General features: G+C 45.3%; 2 protein-coding genes and 2 non-coding genes across 4 annotated transcripts; 1 reads left to right on the top strand and 3 right to left on the bottom strand.

Moving 5' to 3' along the window:
- The first annotated feature begins 1,329 nt into the window (after positions 1 to 1,329).
- Positions 1,330 to 15,080, top strand: ACAT2 (acetyl-CoA acetyltransferase 2). Its single transcript, XM_059940890.1, has 9 exons — positions 1,330 to 1,506; positions 2,208 to 2,342; positions 5,518 to 5,699; positions 7,714 to 7,831; positions 9,932 to 10,075; positions 11,284 to 11,406; positions 11,949 to 12,103; positions 12,691 to 12,801; positions 13,217 to 15,080. The coding sequence occupies exons 1-9, from the start codon at positions 1,452 to 1,454 to the stop codon at positions 13,385 to 13,387; spliced, it is 1,194 nt and encodes a 397-aa protein (XP_059796873.1). The 5' UTR covers positions 1,330 to 1,451; the 3' UTR covers positions 13,388 to 15,080.
- TCP1 (t-complex 1) lies at positions 13,525 to 25,138 on the bottom strand. The gene is made up of 13 exons (XM_059940889.1): positions 25,096 to 25,138; positions 24,251 to 24,463; positions 23,042 to 23,127; positions 22,702 to 22,830; positions 21,348 to 21,445; positions 20,847 to 20,957; positions 20,358 to 20,539; positions 19,835 to 19,961; positions 15,825 to 16,000; positions 15,322 to 15,445; positions 14,827 to 15,019; positions 14,518 to 14,681; positions 13,525 to 13,823 (listed from the first exon to the last, which is right to left on the bottom strand). The coding sequence occupies exons 2-13, from the start codon at positions 24,312 to 24,314 to the stop codon at positions 13,607 to 13,609; spliced, it is 1,671 nt and encodes a 556-aa protein (XP_059796872.1). The 5' UTR covers positions 24,315 to 24,463; positions 25,096 to 25,138; the 3' UTR covers positions 13,525 to 13,606.
- LOC132376503 (small nucleolar RNA SNORA20) lies at positions 15,132 to 15,261 on the bottom strand. The gene has a single exon (XR_009506337.1). It is a non-coding gene; the product is annotated as a small nucleolar RNA SNORA20 (small nucleolar RNA).
- Positions 21,040 to 21,177, bottom strand: LOC132376505 (small nucleolar RNA SNORA29). Its single transcript, XR_009506339.1, has one exon. It is a non-coding gene; the product is annotated as a small nucleolar RNA SNORA29 (small nucleolar RNA).
- Positions 25,139 to 25,265: the final 127 nt, after the last annotated feature.

The following is a 25,265-nucleotide window of genomic DNA, read 5'->3' as shown; positions in this document are numbered from 1 at the left end:
GAGGGAAGAAGGATCCATCTTTGTATCTCTTAGAAGTGAGAATACCATTCCTAGAGCCACCCAGCAAGTTTCCCTTCACATTTTTGTGGCCAAGATTAGGTCACGTGGACATTCTGAAACCACTGGCCACGGCTAAGACTAATTATTTGGAGTAAAATGAATGTTAGGAATCAAGCACTATAACTGGCTTCATGGAAAGAGGTGAAAAATATCAAGTCTATTTTTTTAAATGGTTTAAACAGAATAAGTCTATTCAGCTTTGAAATTCCAGCCATCTCTGATTACCCCACCCAAGTACTTACCCTTTACTCAAATACATCTTGTCAATATTGACAATTAATGATTGTTCAATCTTAATTATTACTCAAATATTTGTAAAACCCCGTATCTATGGCAAACTCCAACCTCTCTATATGCAGCCCTTGGGGATGGTTAAAGCTCTTGGATAATATCATGAAAATGCATTAACATCTATTTGATAAGCATTAAGTCCCTACTGTGTGTCCAACACTGTCCCAGGGGCTAGAGAGAATCAGACAAAGCAAGACCTCTCTCTGGAAGACTAGATCGTGGGGTGTGTCCAGGGGGAAACAGCCAGAGCTGAGGCTGCAAAGTGGGCCAGGTACTGAGGTTCCTATATAGAACTCTGAAAGATTTTGAACTTCGTCCAGTAGGGGATAGGAAGTTGGAAAAAGTTTTAAGCAGAAGAGTCATCCAACCTGTGATTACATGCTCCTCGCCTTCCAGATTGTCCGCAGTCAACCGGAGGAAATCTTTTTGATCTGTGAGACACTGGGACTCTCTGGCTCTCACACACTCATCGCTACAGCTCATCTTCCAGTACAAGAACTTGGCAAGTGTGGCCAGCCCCACGGAAGGGTACGGACTCCTCCCACTGTTTGCACAGAGAACCAAGTTAACCCCCAAGTAAACGAATGATTGATTATTGGCGCCCAGGCAAAACAAAGGGGAACTTTAGAAGCCACGAGAGCAAAAGCTCACAAACAGAATGGCCCGCGGGCCTGCAGTTGGGAGGATTCGCACCAAATTCTCGCTGCCGAGATCGAGAGCCCGGGCTGAACGCGGGATACTCTGGTCACCCCACTTTTCACTGACTCCAAAAACATTAAATTCAAAAAAGACAACCTTATCCCCCCAAAACAAAAACGTCAAGACAGAAACTACAACACCGGGGTGTTCAGATAAACGTCTGAACTGCTGGCGTGATGCGTGCCTGTGAGTTCAGACTCCACAGTCCCGCCCCCTGCCCGGCCCAGCTCCGCCCCAGCTCCGCCCCGCCCTCGCGCCTGCGCACCGGCGCCCGCGGAGGCGGTGGGCGGGGCGGCCTGGGGCTCCGCCCCCAGCGCGGCATGTCAGAGGCGGGGCTGGATCTTGCTCACTAGCCGGCTGCACTGGGCCAACCGTAGCTCGAGAGGCAGTAGTGCGGCAGGATGAGTGCAGACTCAGACCCCGTGGTTATCGTCTCGGCGGCGCGGACCATCATAGGTGAGTGGTCCGCGGGCCCGGCGTGGGGTTTGAGCCACGAGCTCGGCCCGTCCCGGCCCGGTCGCGGGGACCCCCGGGACCTCCGGGACCCTCGGCACCCGGCGCCTCGCGCCTTCCTTGGCCCGCCTGCCTGCCTTCCCCGCCCGCCTTCCCCGCCCACTCCTCGCGCGGTGAGGTCCACTCCACTCCGAGTGTTCTGATTGGATTCTTGGGTAGGGCCACTGCGCCTCCCGGCTCTCCCATTGGCTGGGGAGGCCCCTGATTGGCCAGCCTCTGGAGACGCCACCTCAGCCCTGTGGCCTCAGGGGCGGGGCCGCTGGGTGGTGGGTGCCGGGGCGCTGGGTAGAGGTCGCGTTAGTCAAAGGAGGATTACAGAGAATTGTCCGAATGTCCTTAGTGCTGTATAGATTTCAAAGGCCCTGGACTCGGGGGAGTGTGGACCCCTCTTGTTAGGAAAGCGTGGGCCGTGCCCATCCGCTCGGATTTGGGGAGTGGATGTGTAGGTTTCTCGCGGGTCCGCGGCTTCCCCGCACGCCCTGGGCGCCGCCTCCCCGGGGTTCGGCTGCTGGGAGGCACCCACGCTCCTCTCTGTGCCCAGACGAGATGCGGTGGGCGCCTGCGCAGGGGGAAAGCACCGGGCCGCCGGTCCCCCGCCGCCCTGGGCGCGCTCTCCATCGCCCTCGCGTTCCCTTCTGTTCTAGGCTCCTTCAATGGTGCCTTATCCACCGTTCCTGTCTATGACCTGGGCTCAACTGTCATCAGAGAGGTCCTGAAAAGGGCCGCTGTGGCTCCCGAAGAGGTATCAGAGGTCATATTTGGACACGTTTTGGCAGCAGGTAACTCCACAGTGACCCCAGCAGAGAGGTCAGGTTGTTGGAAGCAGCCCATTAACCCTCCCCTCCCACGGCCCCCCACCAACACTCAGAAGCTTGTGTTCTTGCCTCCGCACATTTGCTTACGGAGTTCCCTCTGTTAGAATACCTCCTGTCGCCCCGCTGTCAAGCCCCATCAGTAGCTTCTCTCCAGCTTAACACTAAGCGTCTTTAATATACTTTTCCTACATGATCCTAGATCACCGTCCTCCACTGCCTTTTCTTTCTTTAGAAGCAGGGTCAGCCTGACACGTGGGAGAGTATGCAGGGCCTTCCGTATTTCCCTAAAGTGTCACACATTCAATAAAAATGTGTTGAGTTCCTCTGTGCCCTGCACTGTGCTAGGTGCTGGGGATAGAGCTCCACCAACACAGGGCAGTCCTTGCCCGCATAGGGCTCACTTCTGAGCCGGCAAGGTGGGTTGCTCCCAGGCGGGGGCACATCACCCCTGGAGGGCTGGCGTAGGTGAATCACCAGCTCACTTCTGATTCCCGCTAGGTTCACACACCCACGACCACTGAGAGTGCCTAATTAGTTATTCTTAACTAGTATCACGCTCATTCAGTAGCATAAATTCTAATTACTCCTAGTGATAATTGGTCACGCTCACTTACGGCCAACTTTTGTCCTTACCTTATCTGAGACCCGGCCCATTTTTCTGTGCATTTACTTTGTAGTTTTGTAGTTCTTCTTCCTAATTCTCCTTTCTCACCTTGTCCTTTTGGGCGGCCTTAAAAGTCGAAGCACGCCACTTTCTCCTGACTCTCCAGGACTTTAAAGCATATGAGTAACTTTACTGGTGGCCCAAAGGTGGCTGCCTTTGGGCCACTCCCTCCTTTCTTCTTCCCAGACCCACGACTTAGACGTACTCTGTTGCCATAGGGTCCTTCACTCCTGGTTTCTGTTTTCTCTTCCATATCTCACCTCTGTGGTATCTCCACACAATTATAATAAAAATAATAGCTATGTTTATTGAGGGCCTGCTAAGTGCTGGGCCTTTAAAAGCCCTGTGTTTAGTGCTTTCATTAATCCTCTCAGGAAGTCTATTGGATCATATTCTCTCCATTTTACAAAGGAGTAAATGAAAGTTTGAGAGATTGAGTAACTTATCCAGGATCACAGCCTTCAACCCACATCTGTCCTACTCCTTAACCCATATCTGTCCTACCTCCTACGCAGGTACCCTCCAGGATCACAGCCTTCAACCCACATCTGTCCTACTCCTTAACCCATATCTGTCCTACCTCCTACGCAGGTACCCTCCAGGATCATGTAACTAGTGTTTACTGAGCACCTGCTGTGCTCCAGGCACTGTTCTATCAGCTGGGGATAAACAGTGTTCATATCAGATAGGAATCCGCAGTCTCATGGACCTCACTTTCTGCTGAATGCTAGACCATTAGTTAATTATGTTCAGCACTACTCTAAGTACCTGAAGATGGGGATTATGAATAAATACATAAAATTTTTATGAAGGAGTTATTTACTTAAATACAGATGTAATTCATTGTAGCTTAAAAAGCAGGAACCTTAAATAATGTTAATGTCTTCTTCATTAACTAGTATCCTATGAATTTAATTCAGAGAACATTTATTTATTTATTTTTGGCTGCGTTGGGTCTTCGTTGCTGCGCACAGGCTTTCTCTAGTTGCGGCGAGCGGGGGCTACTCTTCGTTGCGGTGTGTGGGCTTCTCATTGCGGTGGTTTCTCTCGTTGCGGAGCACGGGCTCTAGGCGCGCGGGCTTCAGTAGTTGTGGCTCGCGGGCTTAGTTGCTCCGCGGCATGTGGGATCTTCCCGGACCAGGGCTCAAACCCATGTCCCCTGCATTGGCAGGCGGATTCTTAACCACTGCGCCACCAGGGAAGTCCCAGAGAACATTTTGATACTGTTTTTTTAATAATTTTTCCTGGGACTTCCCTGGTGGTCCAGTGGCTGAGACTCTGCGCTCCCAGTGCAGGGGGCCTGGGTTCGATCCCTGGTCAGGGAACTAGATCCCACATGCACGCCGCAACTAAAGATCCCGCATACCATAACGAAGATCCCGCGTGCTGCAACTAAGACCCGACACAGCCAAATAAATAAATAAATATTTAAAAATAATAATAATTTTTCCTGTGTCTATTTTCAATATCAAATTTTAGGCTTCCAGCCTAATCCCAGATTAATAACACCGTGATGAATATAATCTCTAAATTTTTCTCAGTGACCCATTTGCTAGTTCTTTTCCAACAAACTCACCGAGGAGAGGTGTTCGGTACGGGTATACCTGAAATTTGCAATAGAGCGGCCACTGTATAAACACTGACCTGTTGATAACAGATAATGGCGACTGAAGATATTTGAAACTTTCCACTCCATCCCCTTCTCTGCCACTTTGATTAACTTAAGTATGTGATGTATTTCTTCCCATTCCCTGAAGGAAGTGCCCACAGCTGAATTATAGATAGGTATTGTCAGTTCTGATTTTGTACATATCTCGTTACGTAACCAGTTAATCATGGTGTGATGAATATTAAGCAAGGAAAGAAGTGCTTCTTAGCAGAGGTTTCCTCTTTTAAGTAACTCTCTTATCCTCCCAGGTGTCTTAAGCCACGATCAAGGAAGCAAACAGCCGTCTGTAGTTAGAAACAGGAATAATGCCCAAGTTCTGCCTTCTGTTTATAAGGGAGTGTGTGCTTATTCAAGCCCTAGAGAAAGATCAGGAAGACAGTTCCTTCTTACAGTATTAATAACTTCTTTGTGGAGAAGAAGGCTTATGTTCATAAATTTTTTAATTTTTTGTTTCACTTTATTTTTTGGCACACAGCATGTGGGATCTTAGTTCCCCGACCAGGGATCGAACCTGCGCCCCCTGCATTGGAAGCGTGGAGTCTTAACCACTGGACCTCTAGGGAAGCCCTGAAAGCTTATATTAATAAAATATCTGTAGAACAGCACAAGATAATATGTATTCAAGGGTCAGACTGGGACGGGTGTGAGGTCCACACAGGTCTTTGCCTCTGCCGGGAACTTGACTTGGCTTGGCTGGGAAGCGGCAGGAGACCCAGCTGGCAATCTCCTGATTTTGCATTCACTTTCATCCCAACATTTTATCTTTCCCTTTGATTGCTGGGAGGCCTCTGTGTTCCTTCCTCCAGGCTGTGGGCAGAATCCTGTTCGACAAGCCAGTGTGGGTGCCGGAATCCCCTACTCCGTTCCGGCGTGGAGCTGCCAGATGATCTGTGGGTCGGGCCTGAAAGCCGTGTGTCTTGCAACCCAGTCCATCGTGGCAGGAGACGCCAGCATTGTGGTCGCGGGAGGCATGGAAAACATGAGCAAGGTAAGGCCTCTGAAGGGATGGCTCTCGCTGACCTCTCACTGATAAACTCGTCCACGGCCATAGCAGGGTAGACCGATGGTATCAGAGCTGGAACCAAACAGGGAACAAGTAAAAAACGCATTGAACCTTGATCCCTGCCTGATTATTAATTATTCTTCAAATTGGATGGGAAATCCAGGTTGAAGAAAAAGCCTATCAACCAGTGTGACTGGAACAATATATTTTTTTCTAAAATGTTACTGGAGCTTCCCTGGTGGCGCAGTGGTTGAGAATCCGCCTGCCAATGCAGGGGACACGGGTTCGAGCCCTGGTCCGGGAAGATCCCACATGCCGCGGAGCAACTAAGCCCGTGCGCCACAACTACTGAGCCTGTGCTCTAGAGCCCGCGAGCCACAACTACAGAGCCCACGAGCCACAACTGCAGAGCCCGTGCACCACAACTACTGAAGCCCACGCACTGCAACGAAGAGTAGCCCCCGCTCACCGCAACTAGAGAAAGCCCGCACCCAGCAATGAAGACCCAATGCAGCCAAAAATAAATAAATAAAATAAATAAATAAAATTAAATGTTACTGAAGCGTAAAATATTTTCTGAATTAAACCTATAACATTAGTCAGTTGATATCCTTCGCTTTAAATTTCTTTCTCATGATGAGGAAAAGTTGAAAACAGATGATGCCACTTACCTTCCTGCACAGGACAAGGAGTATTCCAGGGACCACATTTTGTTGACCTTTGGTAAGCACAGAACATGGAAAAGAGGACCACTGAGTAGTGCCTTCCTCCAATAGGCTTGCCACGTGGGATTGGTTTCACCAAGTTCCATCCCTCAAATCGGCACAGTGGTGAAAAGGAAGAAATACATCCCCTGCTTCCTGCAGGAGTTCAGGGTCTCACCTGGGGATCCCGCAGGCAGAGGGCGACTCAGCCCCACGTTTGCTGAGGCTCAGGAGGAGGCAGGGTGGAAGTAGCAAACATAATCTGAGTGATTCTGATGGGACCGTACTAACAGCTGTGCTTTTAAACATGCAGACATAACAGCCCTTAGTCTTGGTATTATTCCCAATTTACAGGTAAGGAAACTGAGGCCCAGAGCCTGGACTCCAATAGAGATCTTCTGACCCTTAAGTCTTTCCATTCTGTGATAGCTGCTATTGAGTTGGTAGGAGTTCGGAGGATCCCCTACTGAGAAATCTCCCCCTATCAGTTAATTAAGCAACCTGATTTTTCTCACTGTAGGCATTATGTGTCCCATCAAAATAAGTAACACATTGTTACCATCACTTAAGCCCTTTGATGAGCTCTTCATTTAATGGATAACTAGTTGCTTCTTTGGAAAGAATAAGTGAGCTTTTTAAGGAAATAGGACACAGAATGCAGAGGTTTGTTTGATGGAAGACTGGAAATGGGTAGGGAGGAGAGTAATGGGTTTCCAGGAGTAGGAAGGGTGGAGTAGCCTGTTGATTCCAGGGGTCTTCAGGCCCTGGGCCCTGGGTGAGGAGGAACAGGGACTGGAACGGGGGAGACAGGTCACAAGGGGGACTAGGTGAAGACTGAGGAATCACTAGAGAGTTTTTTTGTTTTTTTAAAATATATTTATTTATTTATTTTTGGCTGCGTCGGGTCTTTGCTGCTGCTTACAGGCTTTCTCTAGTTGTGGCGAGCGGGGGCTACTCTTCGTTGCAGTGCGTGGGCTTCTCATTGCGGTGGCTTCTCTTGTTGCAGAGCACAGGCTCTAGGCGTGCAGGCTGCAGTAGTTGTGGCTCGCGGGCTCAGTAGTTGTGGCTCGCGGGCTCTAGAGCGCAGGCTCAGTAGTTGTGGAGCATGGACTTAGTTGCTCCACGGCATGTGGAATCTTCCCGGACCAGGGCTCGAACCCGTGTCCCTCACCATTGACAGGCAGATTCTTAACCACTGCGCCACCAGGGAAGTCCCACTGGATAGTTTTGAGTGGGATCCTAAGGAGAGGACTAGTTACAACCAAGCCTAATCCATTTGTATTTATTGTTTCCAGGCTCCTCACTTGGTTCACTTGAGGACGGGAGTCCGGATGGGGGATACACCACTAACTGACAGCATGCTCTGTGATGGGCTTATAGATGCATTTCACAACTATCATATGGGCATTACAGGTAAGGCAAACATGGCTGAAAACATACTAACTGTAAAAAGTTTTAAAAAGATCCTATAATAATCGGCTTTGCAGGTGCTTTCCTCTTTTAGGGCAGGGACCGTGTCCTAATCATTTTGTATCCCTGATGACAGGGATAGTTCCCATTTGATGAACCAAAGTGGGGACGTATTCCCTCTGTCCTTTGTGACTCCTTGATTGTCAGGGAATGTTAGTAGTGGGAGGTGCCTCAGAGTTCTTCTGGATCAAACTCTCACTTTACCATATGACAGAACAGAGCTCACAAATAGTGGCTTTGTGGCAAAGGCAAGATCAGAGATAAACTAGTACTTCTGGTACCTAACTCTTTGTTGCACTACGCAGTCAGGTCTTCATCCATCTAGAAGGCTCCTGTGGTCTAGGTGTACTGGCAAAGCAACTGGAAGATCAAAAGAACTCCTGTCTTTACTGCATATAAATGTAAAACTTAAGAACATTTTAAGTTTTGAGTTAAACCAACCCTGACAGGTTAAGCATCTTGCTCAAATGTATGGCAGTGGCTCTGGTTCTGTGGGAAGAATTCTTGTGAAAAAGATAAGGAGGGAAAGGGCGAGGTTCCAAGCAAAGGGAACAGTGTGTGCGAGTGCCTGGAAGGGAGGGAGGGCTTGGACGTGTGGGGACAGTGAGAAGTTCAGGGCATCTCTGTCACTGTGGGACTGAGAGCCGCAGCAGAGACGGCTGGGCATCGCGAGCGATGTGTGCTGTACTAGGGCCTAACGTGTCAGAGTTGCTCCAAGTGCCATAGTCCAGCTAACTGCCTCAACATCACCGGAGATGGTCATTAAAAATTTAGCTCCCAAGCCCTTTCCGAGGTGTCATGGACTGAATTGTGTTCTTCCAAAATTCCTATGTTGAAACCCTAACCCCTAGGACCTCAGAATGTGACCTGTACTTGGAGATGGGGCCTTTTCCGGGGTAATTAAGTTGAAATGAGGCTTTTAGCATGGGCCCTAATTCAATCTGACTTGTATCCTTATCAAAAGAGGAAGAAATACCAGAGATGTGGGCGCAGAAGAAAGACCATGTGAGGATATAGTGAGAAGGTTTCCAAGGAGAGAGCCCTCAGGAGAAAACAAGGCTGCTGGTGCCTTGATCTTGGACGCCTATCCTCCTGAATTGTGGGAAAATAAATTTCTGTTGCTTAAAAAAAAGGATAATGGCTCAGGCCATGATGTAGTAATTAGTAAAGACTAGACCTCCTACTATAAACAAGTATAAGACTGGTCAGAATATATCAACCAACTGTTTTCAAATGTTGGCCAACAATCATGCAAAACTGAGCTTCTTGAAAGAAGGGAAAGACCCACTATAACTAGATTTCTACCTGGGGGTACTTTCCAAACTTTTTATCTGGGGAAAAGTGGCTTCAAAGAACTGGAGAAGTAGCGATCAGAGTTTGGGGCTGCTCAGATGGCTAAGTCTGTGGGGCAGAGCACTGGAGAGAAGGGAGCCATAGAGAAAAGGAGCTCCAAAAATCTGCCTAAGGGTCCCCTTAAGGCTTTGGCCAAATGTTTAGCTATGTATGTTCAGGGCAACACTCTGCAAGGCCTAGTAGAAACAGCTTCTAGGAAATTGAATGGAGATTTTTTTTTTTTTTTTGGCTGCTCCATGTGGCATGCAGGATCTTAGTTCCCCGACCGGGGATTGAACCCATGCCCCCTGCAGTGGAAGCCTGGAGTCTTAACCACTGGACCACCAGGGAAGTCCCTGAATGGAGATTTTAGATGGCTGGGGGACATAGAAGTTTTGACCAACAAGAGTAGAGACTTTACTGAATGCACTGGACACTCCATTGACTGACATCTAAGAAAGGCCACAGCTTAGGGTAGGGCCCAGGGTAAGGGCTACTCTAGACCCAAACTGATTATCTTAGAAACAAATTTCAAACAAGCTTCTGTTGCGCTTCACAGACACTGTGAAGGATTGCCGCAGAGCACTCTCAGGCCACCAGCGAGCCTGCCATTGTTGGGCCTCAGTGCTTGTTTAAAGGTGAAAAACTTGAGCTACCGAAAGCCAGTTCCTGAAAAGGTTTGGTTTTTGCTTTATTTTTTTTCTTTCACAGCTGAAAATGTAGCCAACAAATGGCAAGTGAGTAGAGAAGATCAGGACAAGGTTGCAGTTCTGTCCCAGAACAGGACAGAGAGTGCACAGAAAGCTGGCCATTTTGACAAAGAGATTGTACCAGTTTTTGTATCTTCTAAAAAAGGTGGGTATATAAGTCATAAAGGTTTTTTTATATATATAAATTTATTTATATTTTTGGCTACGTTGGGTCTTCGTTGCTGCGCACGGGCTTTCTCTAGTTGCGGCGATCAGGGGCTACTCTTCGTTGCGGTGCACGGGCTTCTCGTTGTAGTGGCTTCTCTTGTTGCGGAGCACGGGCTCTAGGCAGGCGGGCTTCAGTAGTTGTGGCTCGCAGGTTCAGTAGTTGTGGCTCGCAGGCTCTAGACCGCAGGCTCAGTAGTTGCGGCAGGCAGGCTTCAGTAGTTGTGGCACGTGGGCTCAGTAGTCGTCGCTCACGGGCTCTAGAACACAGGCTCAGTAGTTGTGGCGCACGGGCTTAGTTGCTCCGTGGCATGTGGGATCTTCCCGGACCAGGGCTCGAACCCGTGTCCCCTGCATTGGCAGGCGGATTCTTAACCACTGCGCCACCAGGGAAGCCCAGTCATAATGGTTTAAACATCAACGGGGCTATTTATAAGTAAATTATTAATATTCAAAAGAATAACATATAGGAACGTTTACACATCGTGTCTGTTATGTCTTTCAGGTTGCAAAGAAAAGATATATTCAGGATAGATCTGAATGTGAGGTGGGGGAGGAGACATGGGAGGCTGTGTCAGCATCCAGACACTTTTCGCCCAGGGTCTCCACATGGCTGTGTAGATGGAGCGTTTTAGGAGAAACTGGAGAAAGCAGCCGACCTTTCTACGCCTACAGGCTCAATCTCCTCTGAAGCAAATGTCCATTACTTCCTGTTGCTTCTGTGTGCGTTTCATACTTGAGGGTGGATCTTTTGGGGTCACTTAGCTATTCTCTAATATGCAACGCTCTAGTCAAGTTCTGTTACTGATAACTGACATCGATTATGCCCAGCCTTTATGAGATTGGCTTTGACACCCTAGATCCAGTCAGTCGTAACCAGCAAAGACCTATATACCCCAAATCTTAGCAACCTCTTATACAAAGAAGTCCCTGTAACTGCCTTCCTCAGAAAGGGCTGTCTGGATATGGAAAACACTCATGAAGACAGTGCTAATAAAATGTCTTTACAGTAATTTGTACTAGTAGTGTGTACTTTCCTATTGGAATGAAAGTATTTTATAATAAACCTTTTCTTCCAAATGTGAATCCTTCTATATCATGTCTGAGGAACTGTAACTAATCTTGGGTAATGATTTTCCCTTTTCTCAGGTCTCACTGAAGTTAAAACAGATGAGTTTCCTCGCCACGGGAGCAACATGGAAGCCATGTCTAAGCTAAAGCCTTGCTTCCTTACAGATGGAACAGGAACTGTCACCCCAGCTAATGCTTCAGGTTAGATTTTCTGAAGGGCAGTTGTGGGAGTATTATCTTCTGCTAGGTCTACTAAGTTAATACCTTTTTAATTTCATCAATTATTTATATACAAATTATTCTAAAACCTTGTTTCAGTTGCTTTAGGAAAAAAATGTAGTTTTGATCATTTGTTTCTTCATATTTAGATTTATGACTTAACCTGTACAATATACTGAAAAATGGATTTGGTTTCCTTGCAGTATCCTAACGAGACACACAAGTGAAAAAGCAAATTAGGGAACTCCAGATTTTATCTACCACCCCTGTCCTTTTCCAAAACCAGGAACTCCCATTACCTCCTGTGAGGTCTGGGCTATTTCTTCCATTTCTTTTCATTAATCTCCCCCCGCCCCACTGCTTTAATCTTTCCACTCTTTATCCCATTGGAATGTTCTGTGGTGTTATATCATCTTGTCAAGAGGTATTAACTTAACCCATGTCTTCAGGTGTTGGAGAAAGTAGACACAGGTATGTAACTTAGTGAGCACCGTTTTGGAAATTAAGACATTCATATTTTACAGGGATAAATGATGGTGCTGCAGCTGTGGTTCTTATGAAGAAGTCAGAAGCTGATAACCGTGGGCTTACACCCCTAGCACAGATAGTTTCCTGGTCACAAGCAGGTGTGGAGCCTTCCATTATGGGAATAGGACCAATTCCAGCAATAAAGCAAGCTGTGAGTTTAATTTCCAATGTTAGCACCTGTCCTTTGTTTTGTTGCTAAAGCCTCTTTGGGACCAGACCAATAACTTGTAAATGCTTATTAACTTTTACCTCCTTCAAACCTTCGCTCAGATCCTTCCCACTCCAAAATGCCAAGACTGAGCTTGATTTTATTTTCATATTTATTCCTATCAATCAGGCTTCATTTGCATTGTCTCAAAAGGAGACATCCTCCCATTGGCCTTAAATGAGCTTATTCATTTAATTGTATCTACAGTGTTCTTTCCTTGCCACAAAGAGCAGCCAGCATTTGGATCATGTGCTTTATAGGGCAACTAGTTCTGCTCTATAACCTCACGTACACATAACAGGTGTTAAGTGGTTCAAATGTGAAGATAGTATAGAATTTCCAAGGGGTGTTTTATCCTTAAACCTTTTAGAATTGGTGTCACCAAGGCAAAATGTGTTACCACTTGGAACTCAAAGTGGCATTTTCAAGAGATCCTTCAATATCATACAGTATATTCTGCTTCTACATCTACACTGAAGAATGGTTCCACTTGAGTTTTTAGACCTCTCTTCCATTAACCTTTCCTTTAGGTTGCAAAAGCAGGTTGGTCGCTGGAGGATGTTGACGTATTTGAAATCAATGAAGCCTTTGCAGCCGTCTCTGTTGCAATAGCTAAAGAACTTGGATTAAACCCAGAGAAGGTAAACATGAGCAAGTAGTCCTGAAGAGAGCTTGCAAATGAACATTCACAACGCAATCTTAATATTGTAAAGAGCAAAACACAGGATGTGTCCCAGGTATTGGCCATACAGTAATGGGTGGATCTAGGTAAGTTCCTGTTGGGACTCGGGAGTTCACTTATTTTATTGCTTCCCAAGGCAAAAAAACTTGTGTGCATTAGTTCACTTCCCACAGAAGAGAGTATTTTAAGTCTTAAACTAAGGTAGTTAGAATGGATGTCACAAGGGTACAAATCACTTCCTAAGCAACTTGAACTAAAAATTGAATTTGAAAGGGTAGTTTACCGGTATGACATTGAGAGGAAAAAGACAAGTTTGGGCTTCTAACTTTATGTCCAGAGAAAAGTAAATGATACAAATCTCACTGACCCCTTAGGTCAACACGGAAGGAGGAGCTATAGCCCTGGGCCATCCTCTTGGAGCGTCTGGCTGCCGGATTCTTGTTACCCTGCTACACACAATGGAGCGCAAGGGTGGACATCGTGGTGTTGCTGCCCTGTGCATTGGGGGTGGGATGGGAATAGCAATGTGTGTTCTGAGAGGATGAAACTGCTTAACAATTAATTATGCTTAAACTAAACTTGAACCTCGTTTCTTTTTAAACTAATAAAATACTAAGTTAGTGAAATCAGAGGACCAAAGTGAGGATGGAAACTATCTCCCACTTCACAAGAATCCCAAGACTTGACAGCTTTTTGCACTTTAATGTGTAATACTCGAGGTACAACAAGATAACTGCATCTAACATTGTCATAAATAAAAGAGGTCAGTCATCAAGGGCTCCAGAGTGAACAGCATCTTCGTAACCTCCATGCTTATCGTCTTTGCTTTCTGGGTGTAATTTAATAAGATCATCAATTCGAAGAATGGTAATTGCAGCTTCAGTTGCAAATTTCAAACTTTTAACTTTAACTATGGTTGGTTCAAACACCCCTGCTTGTTTGTTGTCTCGGGGTTTACCGTTGACCAAGTCAAGACCAATCCTGCAATTTAGAAGAAAAACCTATTAAATGGCCTCTTTCATAATTCACACCCATCCTATTCCACCCCTTTAAAAGTTGACTAGGGGGACTTCCCTGGTGGTCCAGTGGTTAAGACTCCACATTCCCAATGCAGGGGGCCTGGGTTCAATCCCTGGCCAGGGAACTAGATCCCACACGCCACAACTGAGAGCCTGCACGCTGCAACTGAAAATCCCACACGTCGCAACTAAGGCCCGGTGCAGCCAAATAAATATTTAAAAAGTTGACTAGGTGGTAATCTCATTAGTGCCAGCTATTCCATTCAAATGTTAACCTTGGGAAACGTTGGGACCTTACAGTAGATCCCTTTAAGTCTAAAGTAATTGATTATGGATAAACAAATTCAGCACTGAAAGAGGTGTAGAAAGCCTAGATGGTAGTAAAAAAATTGTTTCTAAACATCATTTAATATCTTAAAAGGAGGTTGCTTAAAAACAGGTGTGGACCACCCAAAAATAATTTTCTCTCTGGAACCTTCCTACTGTAGGTAAATGACTCTACCCAGAGCAGCAGGGAGAGGTGAGGAATCCGATTTGATAACTAAGACACACCAATGCTAATAATCACTAGTCATCACCCTTCATGAGTTTAAAACAAAAACCAGACTACCATGTATGATATACAGATGACAATGAACAATGTTAAGTATGCTTACCATTTTAGATTTTTGCGTTCTGGGTTAACTTGAGCCTCATTATGAAAAGCTCTTAATTTTGCAACCAGATCTATGGAGTCTTGGGCAGCATTAACTGCCAGAGTATTGGGAATAACAAGAAGAGATCTTGCAAACTCGGCAATAGCAAGCTGTTCCCGGGAGCCCTAAGAAGAAAGACAATGAGGTGTCTTCACAGGAGGAAGAAAATTAAAACCCACAGCAGCAGCTAAGGTCTCAGAAGAGACGTATTCACATGAACGAAGTGCCGTGCCCTTCTAGAAACGAAAACGGGCTTCCAGACGTTCTTACCATGCTGGTTGCGTAGTTTTCGAGGTATATGGACAGGGCCGCTTCTACGGCGCCGCCACCAGGAACCACAGATTTCGACTCCAGAACTCTCTTCACCACACAAAGCGCATCATGTAAAGAGCGCTCCATCTCGTCACACATGAAATCATTTGCACCGCGTAAGATGACCGACGCAGAGGTACGAGCCTTAGTGCTATTTAAAAAACAGTGAAATTCTCAAATCAATGCTTTAATAAATCTGTGCATAAATGTAATCTAAGTGCCTTGATTAAATCCTGCTTACACAGGACATTTAGACATGGAAGCAATGTCTAGACCATGGAGAAGAGATGAAATGGTTACTTCACCTCAATTTACAATGGCCCAACATTATTTTATCCCATGCGTATAACTGCTTATATCACTGAAAGACTATAGCAGCAAATAAATGGGAAGGTGACCTATTTGCACTCATTAATAAATAAAATCTGTAGAACTTTAGAAAGTAGCTCTTACTTTTTAATCAAGATCAGTTCATCATCGCAAATTCTCTCCTGTACCACCTCTTCTGCTTGTCCCAACATTGAAGCTTCAAAAGTTTCTTCACCTTCCAAATTGGCCAGGGTCGACAGAATAGTTGCTATTAAAGTAATTACAAAGATCTGTAAACACTGTTCTTTCATGAATATTTTCAAATCCTGCCTTAGATTCAGACACATGTATTTATGATAGAGGTGACATATAAAGGTAAGTTTAAGGTTAAGGTTTACAGTTAAGCATCAGGCAAGCAACTGTCCTTTTATCCTAAGATGGAACCATGTCACTTTGAGGTGGAGCAAGTAAAAGAACTTGCCCAGTTACATAAAAACACGCCTCTATACATATATTTGTAGCACAAAGCATTAAGGGAGTAAAAAGTAAAAACTGTTATGTTTCTGGAGCTGCTTATTGTTAACACCCAGTGTAAAGGGACATGGTCCCGTGTAGTAACAGTATCCGAGAGCCGGCAGGAGACTCACCTCCGGAAGCTTTAGCAACGCGTTTGAGGTCCCTTTTTAAAACTCTTCGAACTGCCATAGCGCCAGCCTCCACAAAATACTTCAGACACATGTCGTCAACCCCGCCAGTGGCTAGAATAACGTTGGCACCAGCGGCCAGGATCTTCTGGATTCGCTCCTTGGCGATATCTGATTCTCTACAAAGATGAAGGATTTGAGTAGGAACCCAAAGGTATCTGCTGTGTTTTTTTATGTTAAATATAGCTCGAACTTCCATTAAGTATTTTTCACAAAATAATTGGAGATTAAATTATATTAACTAGGGACTTCCCTGGTGACGCAGTGGTTAAGACTCCGCCTGCCGGGGCGTTCCTGGTGGCGCAGTGGTTGAGAGTCTGCCTGCCAATGCAGGGGACACAGGTTCGAGCCCTGGTCTGGGAAGATCCCACATGCCGCGGAGCAACTAAGCCCGTGAGCCACAACTACTGAGCCTGCGCTCTAGAGCCCATGAGCCACAACTACGGAAGCCCGCGTGCCTAGAGCCCGTGCTCCTCAACAAGAGAAGCCACCGCAATGAGAAGTCCGAGCACCGCAATGAAGAGTAGCCCCCGCTCGCCACAACTAGAGAAAAGCCTGCATGCAGCAACGAAGACCCAACACAGCCAAAAATAAATTAATTAATTTAAAAAAAAAAAAAGAAAAAGAATCCACCTGCCAGTGCACACAGGTTCAACCCCTGGTCTGGGAAGATCCCATATGCCGCAGAGCAACTAAGCCTGTGCGCCACAACTACTGAGCCTGCGCTCTACAGCCCACGAGCCGCAACTACTGAAGCCTGCGCACCTAGAGCCCGTGCTCTGCAACAAGAGAAGCCACCGCAATGAGAAGCCCGCGCAATGCAACGAAGAGTAGCCCCTGCTCGCCGCAACTAGAGAAAGCCCGTGCACAGCAACAAAGACCCAACGCAGCCAAAAAAAAAAAAAAGAAAAAATTAACTATTCTCTCCCTTCTATGACCAGAATTTAAATCGGTCCAATTTACAGAAAAGGGATTAAAAACTACCAGTTAGCTCTCCCCCACCCCAATCTGAGTTCTTAACCAAGAACTGTGGTGGTTAGAAAGGAAGCAGTGTCCCTGCTTTCAAGGATCTGGGACAACCAAACTCCAGGGCTAATGTTACTCAGTGCAGTACAGAGATTACAAGTGCATGAGAGCCATGTATCCAGCCTGGCAGGTGGGACAAGGAAAGCTGAAGGTCTGGAGTTAATAGAGGGGTCCAGAGTTGAAACTGCAGGTGGGATCAAAAAATGAAGAACCTTGAAGGGATGTTAGAGTCTGAACTGAGAAGTTGTTTAATATTTTTAAGTGAAAGTAATGTTATCAATCGGTGTGTTCAAAAGATGAAGGAATGAAGACAACAAGGCGATAATTGGAGGTGAGTCTATCTGAGAATAGATGGCTTGAGCAGAGAAGTCAAAAGTTTATGGCTTGGGTAACTGGGAGGTTCAGCCACTGACTCCTGGAGTGAAATAAATACTAAAAGGTAGGGGTGCAAGATGACAAAAGAGTTCCTGTTTCAACAAGATGAGTCTGAAGCCCCTGGGATACTCAGGTGAAACTGCCAGAAGGAAATGGAAATCACAAACTATGGGAAACATAAAGAGATTTGAAAAATAGCCAATATATAAACAGTTGAAGCCATTTTACTTATTCAAAGAATAGTAGATGAGATCAAAGGATCTTTAAAGTGAAATGAGTTAAAGGTGAACCTCAAAATAAAACTCTCTGTATATACACTAAACAAATACTGTGTCAAACATGATACTAAGGATGGGGGCTATAAAGCAAAGGAAATCATTCAGCCTCTACCTTCATAGAGCTTACAATTTAAGACAAATACATAGTTAGAAACTGTGGTTAAGCCCCAGGAAGACAAAGTATAGGAGCTCACAGCAGAGAATAATTCAGATTGAGGGGGAAAGAAAAGCTTCTTTGAGAGATTTATCAACTAAAAAATAAACAAAAATTAACCAGCCAGGGCTTCCCTGGTGGCACAGTGGTTGAGAGTCTGCCTGCCGATGCAGGGGACACGGGTTCGAGCCCTGGCCCGGGAGGATCCCACATGCCGCGTAGCAACTAAGCCCGTGAGCCACAACTACTGAGCCTGCGCGTCTGGAGCCTGTGCTCCGCAACAAGAGAGGCCACGACAGTGAGAGGCCCGCGCACCGCGATGAAGAGTGGCCCCCGCTCGCCACAACTGGAGAAAGGCCTCGCACAGAAACGAAGAACCAACACAGTCAAAAATAAATAAATAAATTTATTAAAAAATTTAAAAATTAAAAAAAAAAAAATTAACCAGCCAAAACAAGTAGGCACAGAATATATTTTGGGCAGACGAAGGAACACTCTTACGGGCCTGTGGAAGTAGAGCTTTGGTGGATTCTAGTTTCAGCCGTGCTAGAGCACAGTAAAAAGAGTTACATAAGGAATTTAAAAACCTATCCTAGAGTGATGGGAAGCCTCCAAAAGGTTCTAACGAGATCCACTTGGCTGCTATGAGGAGAATCGCCTGGGTGGGAACAAGACTGAAACCAAGACGACCAGCTTGGGTGCCTCTGCAATAGTCTGGGCAAGAAAATGGAAATGGAAAGCAGGTGAATTTGAGATTTAATTTATAGATAGAAATCAAGAGGTCTTGATGACAGATTAGAAAGGGAAAGAGTATTAAGTAAAAAGGAGTTACAGACACTTCCCAGTCTTCTGCCTGAATAGAGGGGTCCCTAACTAAAATGGCAAAGAGCAGATTTGGGGGTATCATCACAAGTTCAATTTTAGACATAATGACTTTGAGATGCTTAAGAAGCATTCAATCAATTAAAGCTCAGAGAAATAGATTTGGGAGTCTCCAGCATAGAGACGTTGGCCACCCAGGCACAGGAATACAGATGAGGTAGTATCACAAAGCTGCTCTACCCTCCGAAAGTCTTTCAAGCAGTCAAAGACTTGATAAAGGTCAAGTGGAAACTGAACATGCCTAATGAATTTCACAGCAGTGATCACTAGTGACCCGAGCAAGCGGTCCTCCAGTGGAGAACACAGTTGAAAAGGGTATGAGAAATAGAACACCAGGAAGGTTTTTGTGTGAATCACTCTAGTGACATCTGACTATAAAGAACTGAGGAAGGATAGAGAGTAACTGGAACAGGTGGGGGCACAAGAGGCTTTTATTTAGGGATGAGAGGTACAAGTGGAATCCAGAAAGGAACGAAGAGTAGAATTAGCAGTTCAAGATGCAGTTGAGAAAGAATAGAGGAAGCAAGACTCTAAAAGCAGAAGGCAACAGGATCTGGAACACTTATTCCAGAGGGGCTGACCTTTGATGGAAAGAGTACACATGCAGATAAATTTAAGACTACATCTTGGGACTTCCCTGGTGGTCCAGCAGTTAAGACTTCGTGCTTCCACAGCAGGTGATGCGATCCCTGGTTGGGGAACTAAGATCCCGTGTGCCGCAAGGTGTGACCAAAAATCGAAGAAGGAAAAAAAAAGGGAGTACATCTTCCCAACTAGCTCTCTAGCATGCCAGTCGATAGATACGGCCGTATGAACTACCTGGTGACTGGCAGAGTCAACACTATACTGTTTGGTTCTTGTACCACTTGAGGAAACACATTCCTGGATGTATCTTCAAAGCCTTAATATCAATATACTCATAAAACCAAAATTCCATAAAATGTTGATTTTCATGTATCACCCAAATCTCTCTTAAATCATCACCCATGTTTTCTAATTTTCCGGGCAGTTCAGGTAAAATATAGTTTGACTTCGGTTAAAACTTTGGTTAAAAATGTTAATTTTTAAAGTCCTCCAAGACACTCACACTTGAAAAAAAAAACTACTTGCCTAATCATCATACCCTGCTACCTATTAGACCTACCACTCATTCTTTTTAGTTTACTGTCACCTGCTCTAGAAAAGGGTACTTTACAAACACCCCCTGTCCAAGGTCAAAAATGAATCTCTCAACATACCTCTGTCTAATCTGGTCCAGTTTTTCAGGGTCTGTAATAACCACTTGTACACCAAGCTTCATTTTTGTTTTCTGCAGGCTGAAGTCAAGGCAAGCAATTTTTGCATTAACTATTCTCTTGGGCATGCCTAAAATTGAACATAACATTAAGTACCTTTATAGTAACTATAATATTGTTATCTTTTATAAAACACACCTATCCTTAGAGATCTGAAGATATTTTAAATTGTTATATGTAAACACACGAATTTAGATTACTTTTAACCTTAGAAACAAACACTTAAGTGGCATTAAACACACGTGCTTTCTTTTAATTTGCGTTTTTCTTAAGTTATATGTAATTAAACTACAAAAGAGGAAATAGCAACATTATGTACCATTTCCTTTTTCTCTGGGCTTCACTAAAGAACAGTAAATGCACATCCTGGATAGTTCACCTGAAAATGTAGTTATACAGTCCACAAACAGCTAACTTTATCCTTCAGTATTCTCGTTACATGACCAAATCAAACCATAAGCCTTACCCTGGGATCCCACCACACAGTTGAGTGCATAGCCATTGATGAGCATACTTTCCATCTGACTTCTCCCATGGGCTTTCAGAATATTAATGGAATTGACTGGATAGCGAGGCTGGCCTCTGACATCCGTGTATTTAACAGCAAGTACAGCGTCTACCACCATATTAGCAAAGAAATCACCACTTCTAAGCCAACAGTTAAGGAGAACAAGAGACTCAGGATGGACAGTGGGTGCACGTGAAAATCAAGGGTGATTCAAAGGCACTTCCTTTTAGCAATCTCATCAAAGAAACAGCCATTATATATGCCACCAAAATGTTAGAGTACTATTTATCACTATCTGCATACTACTTTTACACATACTTTGTATTACCTTTCCCCCTAGGAAAGAAGGGAACAGGCAATTTCAATACAGCATCATCTGGCACAAAAACTAACACAGCATCTTACTTTTTAAAAAGCCTAAACTTTACTGGACCATCACAAGGATACATTCCAATGATTTTGGAAGACATCGATGTCTTAGCAGCATTGATCAGGCAATCCTTTCCAAGTTCATCAGTGTTAATAATTAGATTCTCATTGATATAACGCACTGCTTCCCTGTTTGAAGTGTTGGGAAGAAAACATAAATTCACTACTCAAAATTTTTGCTTTATCATTGTGTCAGGATGTCAGAGGGATCAATTTTCTGTTCAGCCATTTCATATAGGAGGAGGACACAAATAATCCTCCCTCTTCAGATCACGGCAATTTTAATCTATCCCATAAGCATAGCCACTAAATCTATTATTAGGAGATAATGTGGTAGTCAAATGGGAAGAAAAGGATACTGGCCCAACTTCTTACTTCAAATGTTAACTACTTAAATCCTAAAATACAACTTTTTCAAAGTAAAATTTAGCCATTAATTGAAACATTTAAAGAACAGACTGTTGGCAACTATTACATCAAATAATATATAAAATTTTCTCTGAATGTAAACAATCTTACTTGCAAGCAAGTCGATAGCCACTAATAACTGATGTGGGATGAATTTTCTGTTTGACTAGTTCATCTGCATTTTTTAGAAGTTCTGCTGCAATAATAACCTGCAGAGAAAACATCCATTACTCTCATAATAGCCTGACATTATGTGCAACACATATGTAAAAACAACACTAACACGCATCAGATATTAAGAACCAGAAATGGTAACGGTGGTGAAATGCATAACTGCTTATTAGAAACCAGAAAAAAAGACACCCCTACACGGTATTTTATACGCAAATGGCTAAAGCCAGATAAGAGTCAGAAAAGTGTTCTGGCCAATAAATTACTTCTACAGTACAACAACAGGAGACACATCCATTACTCTTCAAGATGAAGTGCTCAACATAAGCTAAATGAAGAGCCTGACCACTGAGAGTATCTGTACTATTTATTTATTTATTTGGCTGTGCACGGCTTGCAGGATACTAGTTCCCCAACCAGGGATTGAACCCAGGCCCTCGGCAGTGAAAGTGCGGAGTCCTAACCACTGAACCGCCAGGGAATTCTTGATCTGTACTATTTTACGTTATTATTTAAAAAATCATCCTTCTAAGGACACCAAAAATTATTTTTTAATCAAAAAAAACTTTGAAAAAATTTTGTCTGCATCTTTTGGGGGAAATTATAGTTGTATTTAAAAAACTATGTTATCATAAACAAGTTACTTAACAAAGACCATTATCGTTATTTTAGAAGAGATAGATTCCATTCTTCCATGGCTTAAAGTTTAATCTAGAAACAACCATTTTCTACCACAAACCATTGCTTGTTTCTTTACAGCAAATTATTATTTGTTCCTCACCAAATAATAGTGTTTCTACTACATCAGGGTGCTAGGTGATCTTCGAGGAGTTTAAATCACGTTACTGATCGCGTTTACAAACTTTCTCAAACTCCCATTTGAACTCATGAGATCACTTGTCAGCCTTTAAAATATAAAAACACGTTGTTTTTAAAAAACTGGTAATGTTTTAGGAATTCCTGGGCCTCAGGCTGTGAGGGGAGGAGGAAAAAAACGACACTTTTTTTTCTTTTAAAAAAACACCATTAAAAAAAATTCTGCGTGATGCACGAATAGCAGCTGAGAAAAAATTCGTAAAACTCGTGAAAACATTTAAAGTGAGGATTATATTAAATTATCTCTTAAGTTTCTTTTCTACTTGAATTGTACAAACTAGCTATAACCACAAGTCTCAAATTTTGTTTCTGAACCACTACCCTCAAAAAAATGACTTACCTCTGGCTTCACTTTCTGAAAATTTGATGTTAAGAGGAATACTAGTATTTAGCCATTAGTCCATTAGTCTTTACCTACCACGGAGGTAGTTCCGTCTCCCACTTCTTTGTCCTGCAGGTCAGCGAGCTCGCAAAGAACTCTGGCTGCAGGGTGTTCCACCTCCAGCAACTTCAGGATGGTCGCACCATCGTTAGTAATGGTTACATCCTAAGACGTTGCCCGGGGAAGAAAAAATGACATATTCACCCACAGAAACAGAATATCCCCTAAGTTAGAACAACCCCATTATGATACATTCACCTTCCGTATACCTTTCACCACTAGCATCCTGGTAAAAACAAAGAATTTACAAAACGAGGTGTTCATGAACCGTTTTTTTTCCCTTAAAGTGACTAACACAATATTTAGATATACTTACACCAATATCATCCACTAACATTTTATCCAAGCCAACTGGACCAAGAGAACTTTTCACAATATTGGCAATCGAAGCTGCAGCCATGACTGTACAAATGAAAGAAAGAAATGAAATTAGAAAAATCCTTGATTCCAAGAGACAATCATTTCACCCTAAAAAAAGTAAGTGACACGCAACAGCCTCTGAATTTTTCAAATCTACAAATCCGTCCCAATTTGAAAATCAGCTATTAAAAGTCTAATGTGGGGAGGGGAGTGGCTAGTCACATACAGTCTGAATTCAACCGCCAAGGGGACGCCAAGTGTTGTAGAGAGTACCCACTCCATTGTCTCACAGAATTAAAACATAATCTACCCGTCGTCATTTCAGATTCTGCCACTCCACACAAAACAGAAAAAGACACGTATCAGCCTTTTCCTTCAGACTCTGGCAGGTTTAAGAAAAACAAAGTTTTATTAAAATTAACAAGCCTTTGTGAATCAAAAAAGCGGTAATCCAAATGTTCTGACTATACTTCAAATTTGTTCATGACAAAAAATAGGAATCTATCAAATGACGATACGATAGACTGGCATTCGTGACTTCTGAAGTGTAAACGATCTCAACAGTGCTTTAAGCGGTTAAAGCTTACTAGATAAAATGAGTTTATCGTTTAACATTCAACAAAAACTTCGTCAGCTGGCTCTGTTACAAGATGTGGTCAGCGACAGGTCGGGTACGGACTGAATCTGCAGGGGGACAACGGGCAAGTCATCTGAAGAGTGGCCGATGGCCATTCGCCCCTCAGTAAAACGAGCCACTAAAGCCAGTTTTTCCTGGTGAATGACCCTAAAAGGAGACCCAGAGGTTGCAGTGGACGCCCTTCCTGATTAGCATCACGACAGAAGGCGCAGGGCACCCGGCTCCCTGGGACTCGAGGCGCGGCGGCACGTGTCGGTGCGCGGAGCCCGCCCTCCAGGCCGGGGCGCGCCTCGCCAGCCTCACGACCGCAGCATCCGGACAGTTCTCGTTAAAACGGCGCTGCGGGGAGAGGGCGCTGCCCCCCCGAAGTGCCGAGACCCGCCGCGGGTCGGAGACGCCGCCCGTGCCTCCCGGGGGGCCCTTTGTGGGGAGAGAAGGGAAGGCGTGACCACGGCAGACACGGCCCCAGCGAGGCAGGGGAGGGTGGCGCACCGCCGCGGGCCCGCCGCAGGCCTCGCCCGCCCTTACCGTTCTGGGAGCGGATCGCCTCCCCGGTGCTGCGGTCCCCGAACACGGACAAGGGCCCCTCCATCTTCGCGGCAGGGCACACGTCGAGTTTCACTCACACCGCGGGCAACAAGGGTCTTGTCCCTGGGCCGGGCGGCGGCCACAGCAGCGGCGACGGCGTGGAACAGGTCCGAGCGACGCCGCAGGGGCTGCTGGGAACCACACTCCTCCCCGCTTCCGGGCGGGGCCGCGGGGCAGGGTGGGAAAGAAAAATGGGGAGGAGCGTGGAGAATCGTGAACGCGCAGGAAGTGAGGAGCCTGAAGGGGGCGGATCCAGCACTTCCGCTCATTTAGAGAGCGAATGAGAAGGGCGCGAAGGTAGAAGGGCGGAAGTCAGTATCTCGGACCGCTGGAGGAAGGGGGTGCTGGGCCGAAGTTTTCCCTACTAGGCAAAGGTTGCGCGTGCGCGTTTGCACATTCTAGTGCCTTCTAGAAAAGGTGGTCAGTAGGGCGGAGCTCTGTGACGGAACGGGGTTGTGGGGCCGTGTATGGGAGAGCCGGGGTTCTGAGCGAGTCTTAATTGGTGGTGTATAAACCGGCGCTCTTGTTTTCCTTAAATGTATGAGCTAGCTAGGAGAGCACGCGACAAGTAGCAGGCTTTGTTCCCGGCTCACGGGTATAAGCTCCATGGGTCATGTGGGAGAACGACAACCACCCTTTCTTAAAACTGCATCTCGCGCTGCCCCGTCCTCCCAGAGCCCAAATGGCGTGTGCGTGTGTGTCTGTGTGCGTGTGTGTCCGACAACGATCGGTCTATGCTTTGCGACCCGAGGCCCCAAACGAGGTAACAATAATGCCATCCATACCTTGGACGCGGGACGCCCCCGATGAGCTCGGCCCGACTTGACGGACCGTGAGCCAACCACCAAGCGCGTTGCTGCGAGGTGGTTGGTTGAATCCGGCGCCTGCGTGCGCCCCAGCGTAAGCGCTGATTGGAGGAGCGGAGATGACGGATTGCCCTATCCGCCACTCAGCA

The sequence above is a fragment of the Balaenoptera ricei genome, chromosome 12, assembly GCF_028023285.1.
Source record: "Balaenoptera ricei isolate mBalRic1 chromosome 12, mBalRic1.hap2, whole genome shotgun sequence".
NCBI classification, from domain to species: domain Eukaryota; kingdom Metazoa; phylum Chordata; class Mammalia; order Artiodactyla; family Balaenopteridae; genus Balaenoptera; species Balaenoptera ricei.
The sequence above is the reverse complement of the archived record's forward strand: the minus strand, read 5'-3'. Positions and strand labels throughout refer to the sequence as shown.

Bases quoted from the DNA above. Each gene is read 5' to 3' on its own strand.
- ACAT2 (XM_059940890.1), top strand. From the start codon at position 1,452: ATGAGTGCAGACTCAGACCCCGTGGTTATCGTCTCGGCGGCGCGGACC. The intron at 2,343-5,517 runs GTAACTCCACAG...TCCTTCCTCCAG, and splicing joins TGGACACGTTTTGGCAGCAG to GCTGTGGGCAGAATCCTGTT. The intron at 12,802-13,216 runs GTAAACATGAGC...CTGACCCCTTAG, and splicing joins TTGGATTAAACCCAGAGAAG to GTCAACACGGAAGGAGGAGC.
- TCP1 (XM_059940889.1), bottom strand. From the start codon at position 24,314: ATGGAGGGGCCCTTGTCCGTGTTCGGGGACCGCAGCACCGGGGAGGCG. The intron at 15,446-15,824 runs GTGAGTCTCCTG...TTACTTTAATAG, and splicing joins CGTTGCTAAAGCTTCCGGAG to CAACTATTCTGTCGACCCTG. The intron at 15,020-15,321 runs GTAAGAGCTACT...TTTTTTAAATAG, and splicing joins GAACTGATCTTGATTAAAAA to CACTAAGGCTCGTACCTCTG.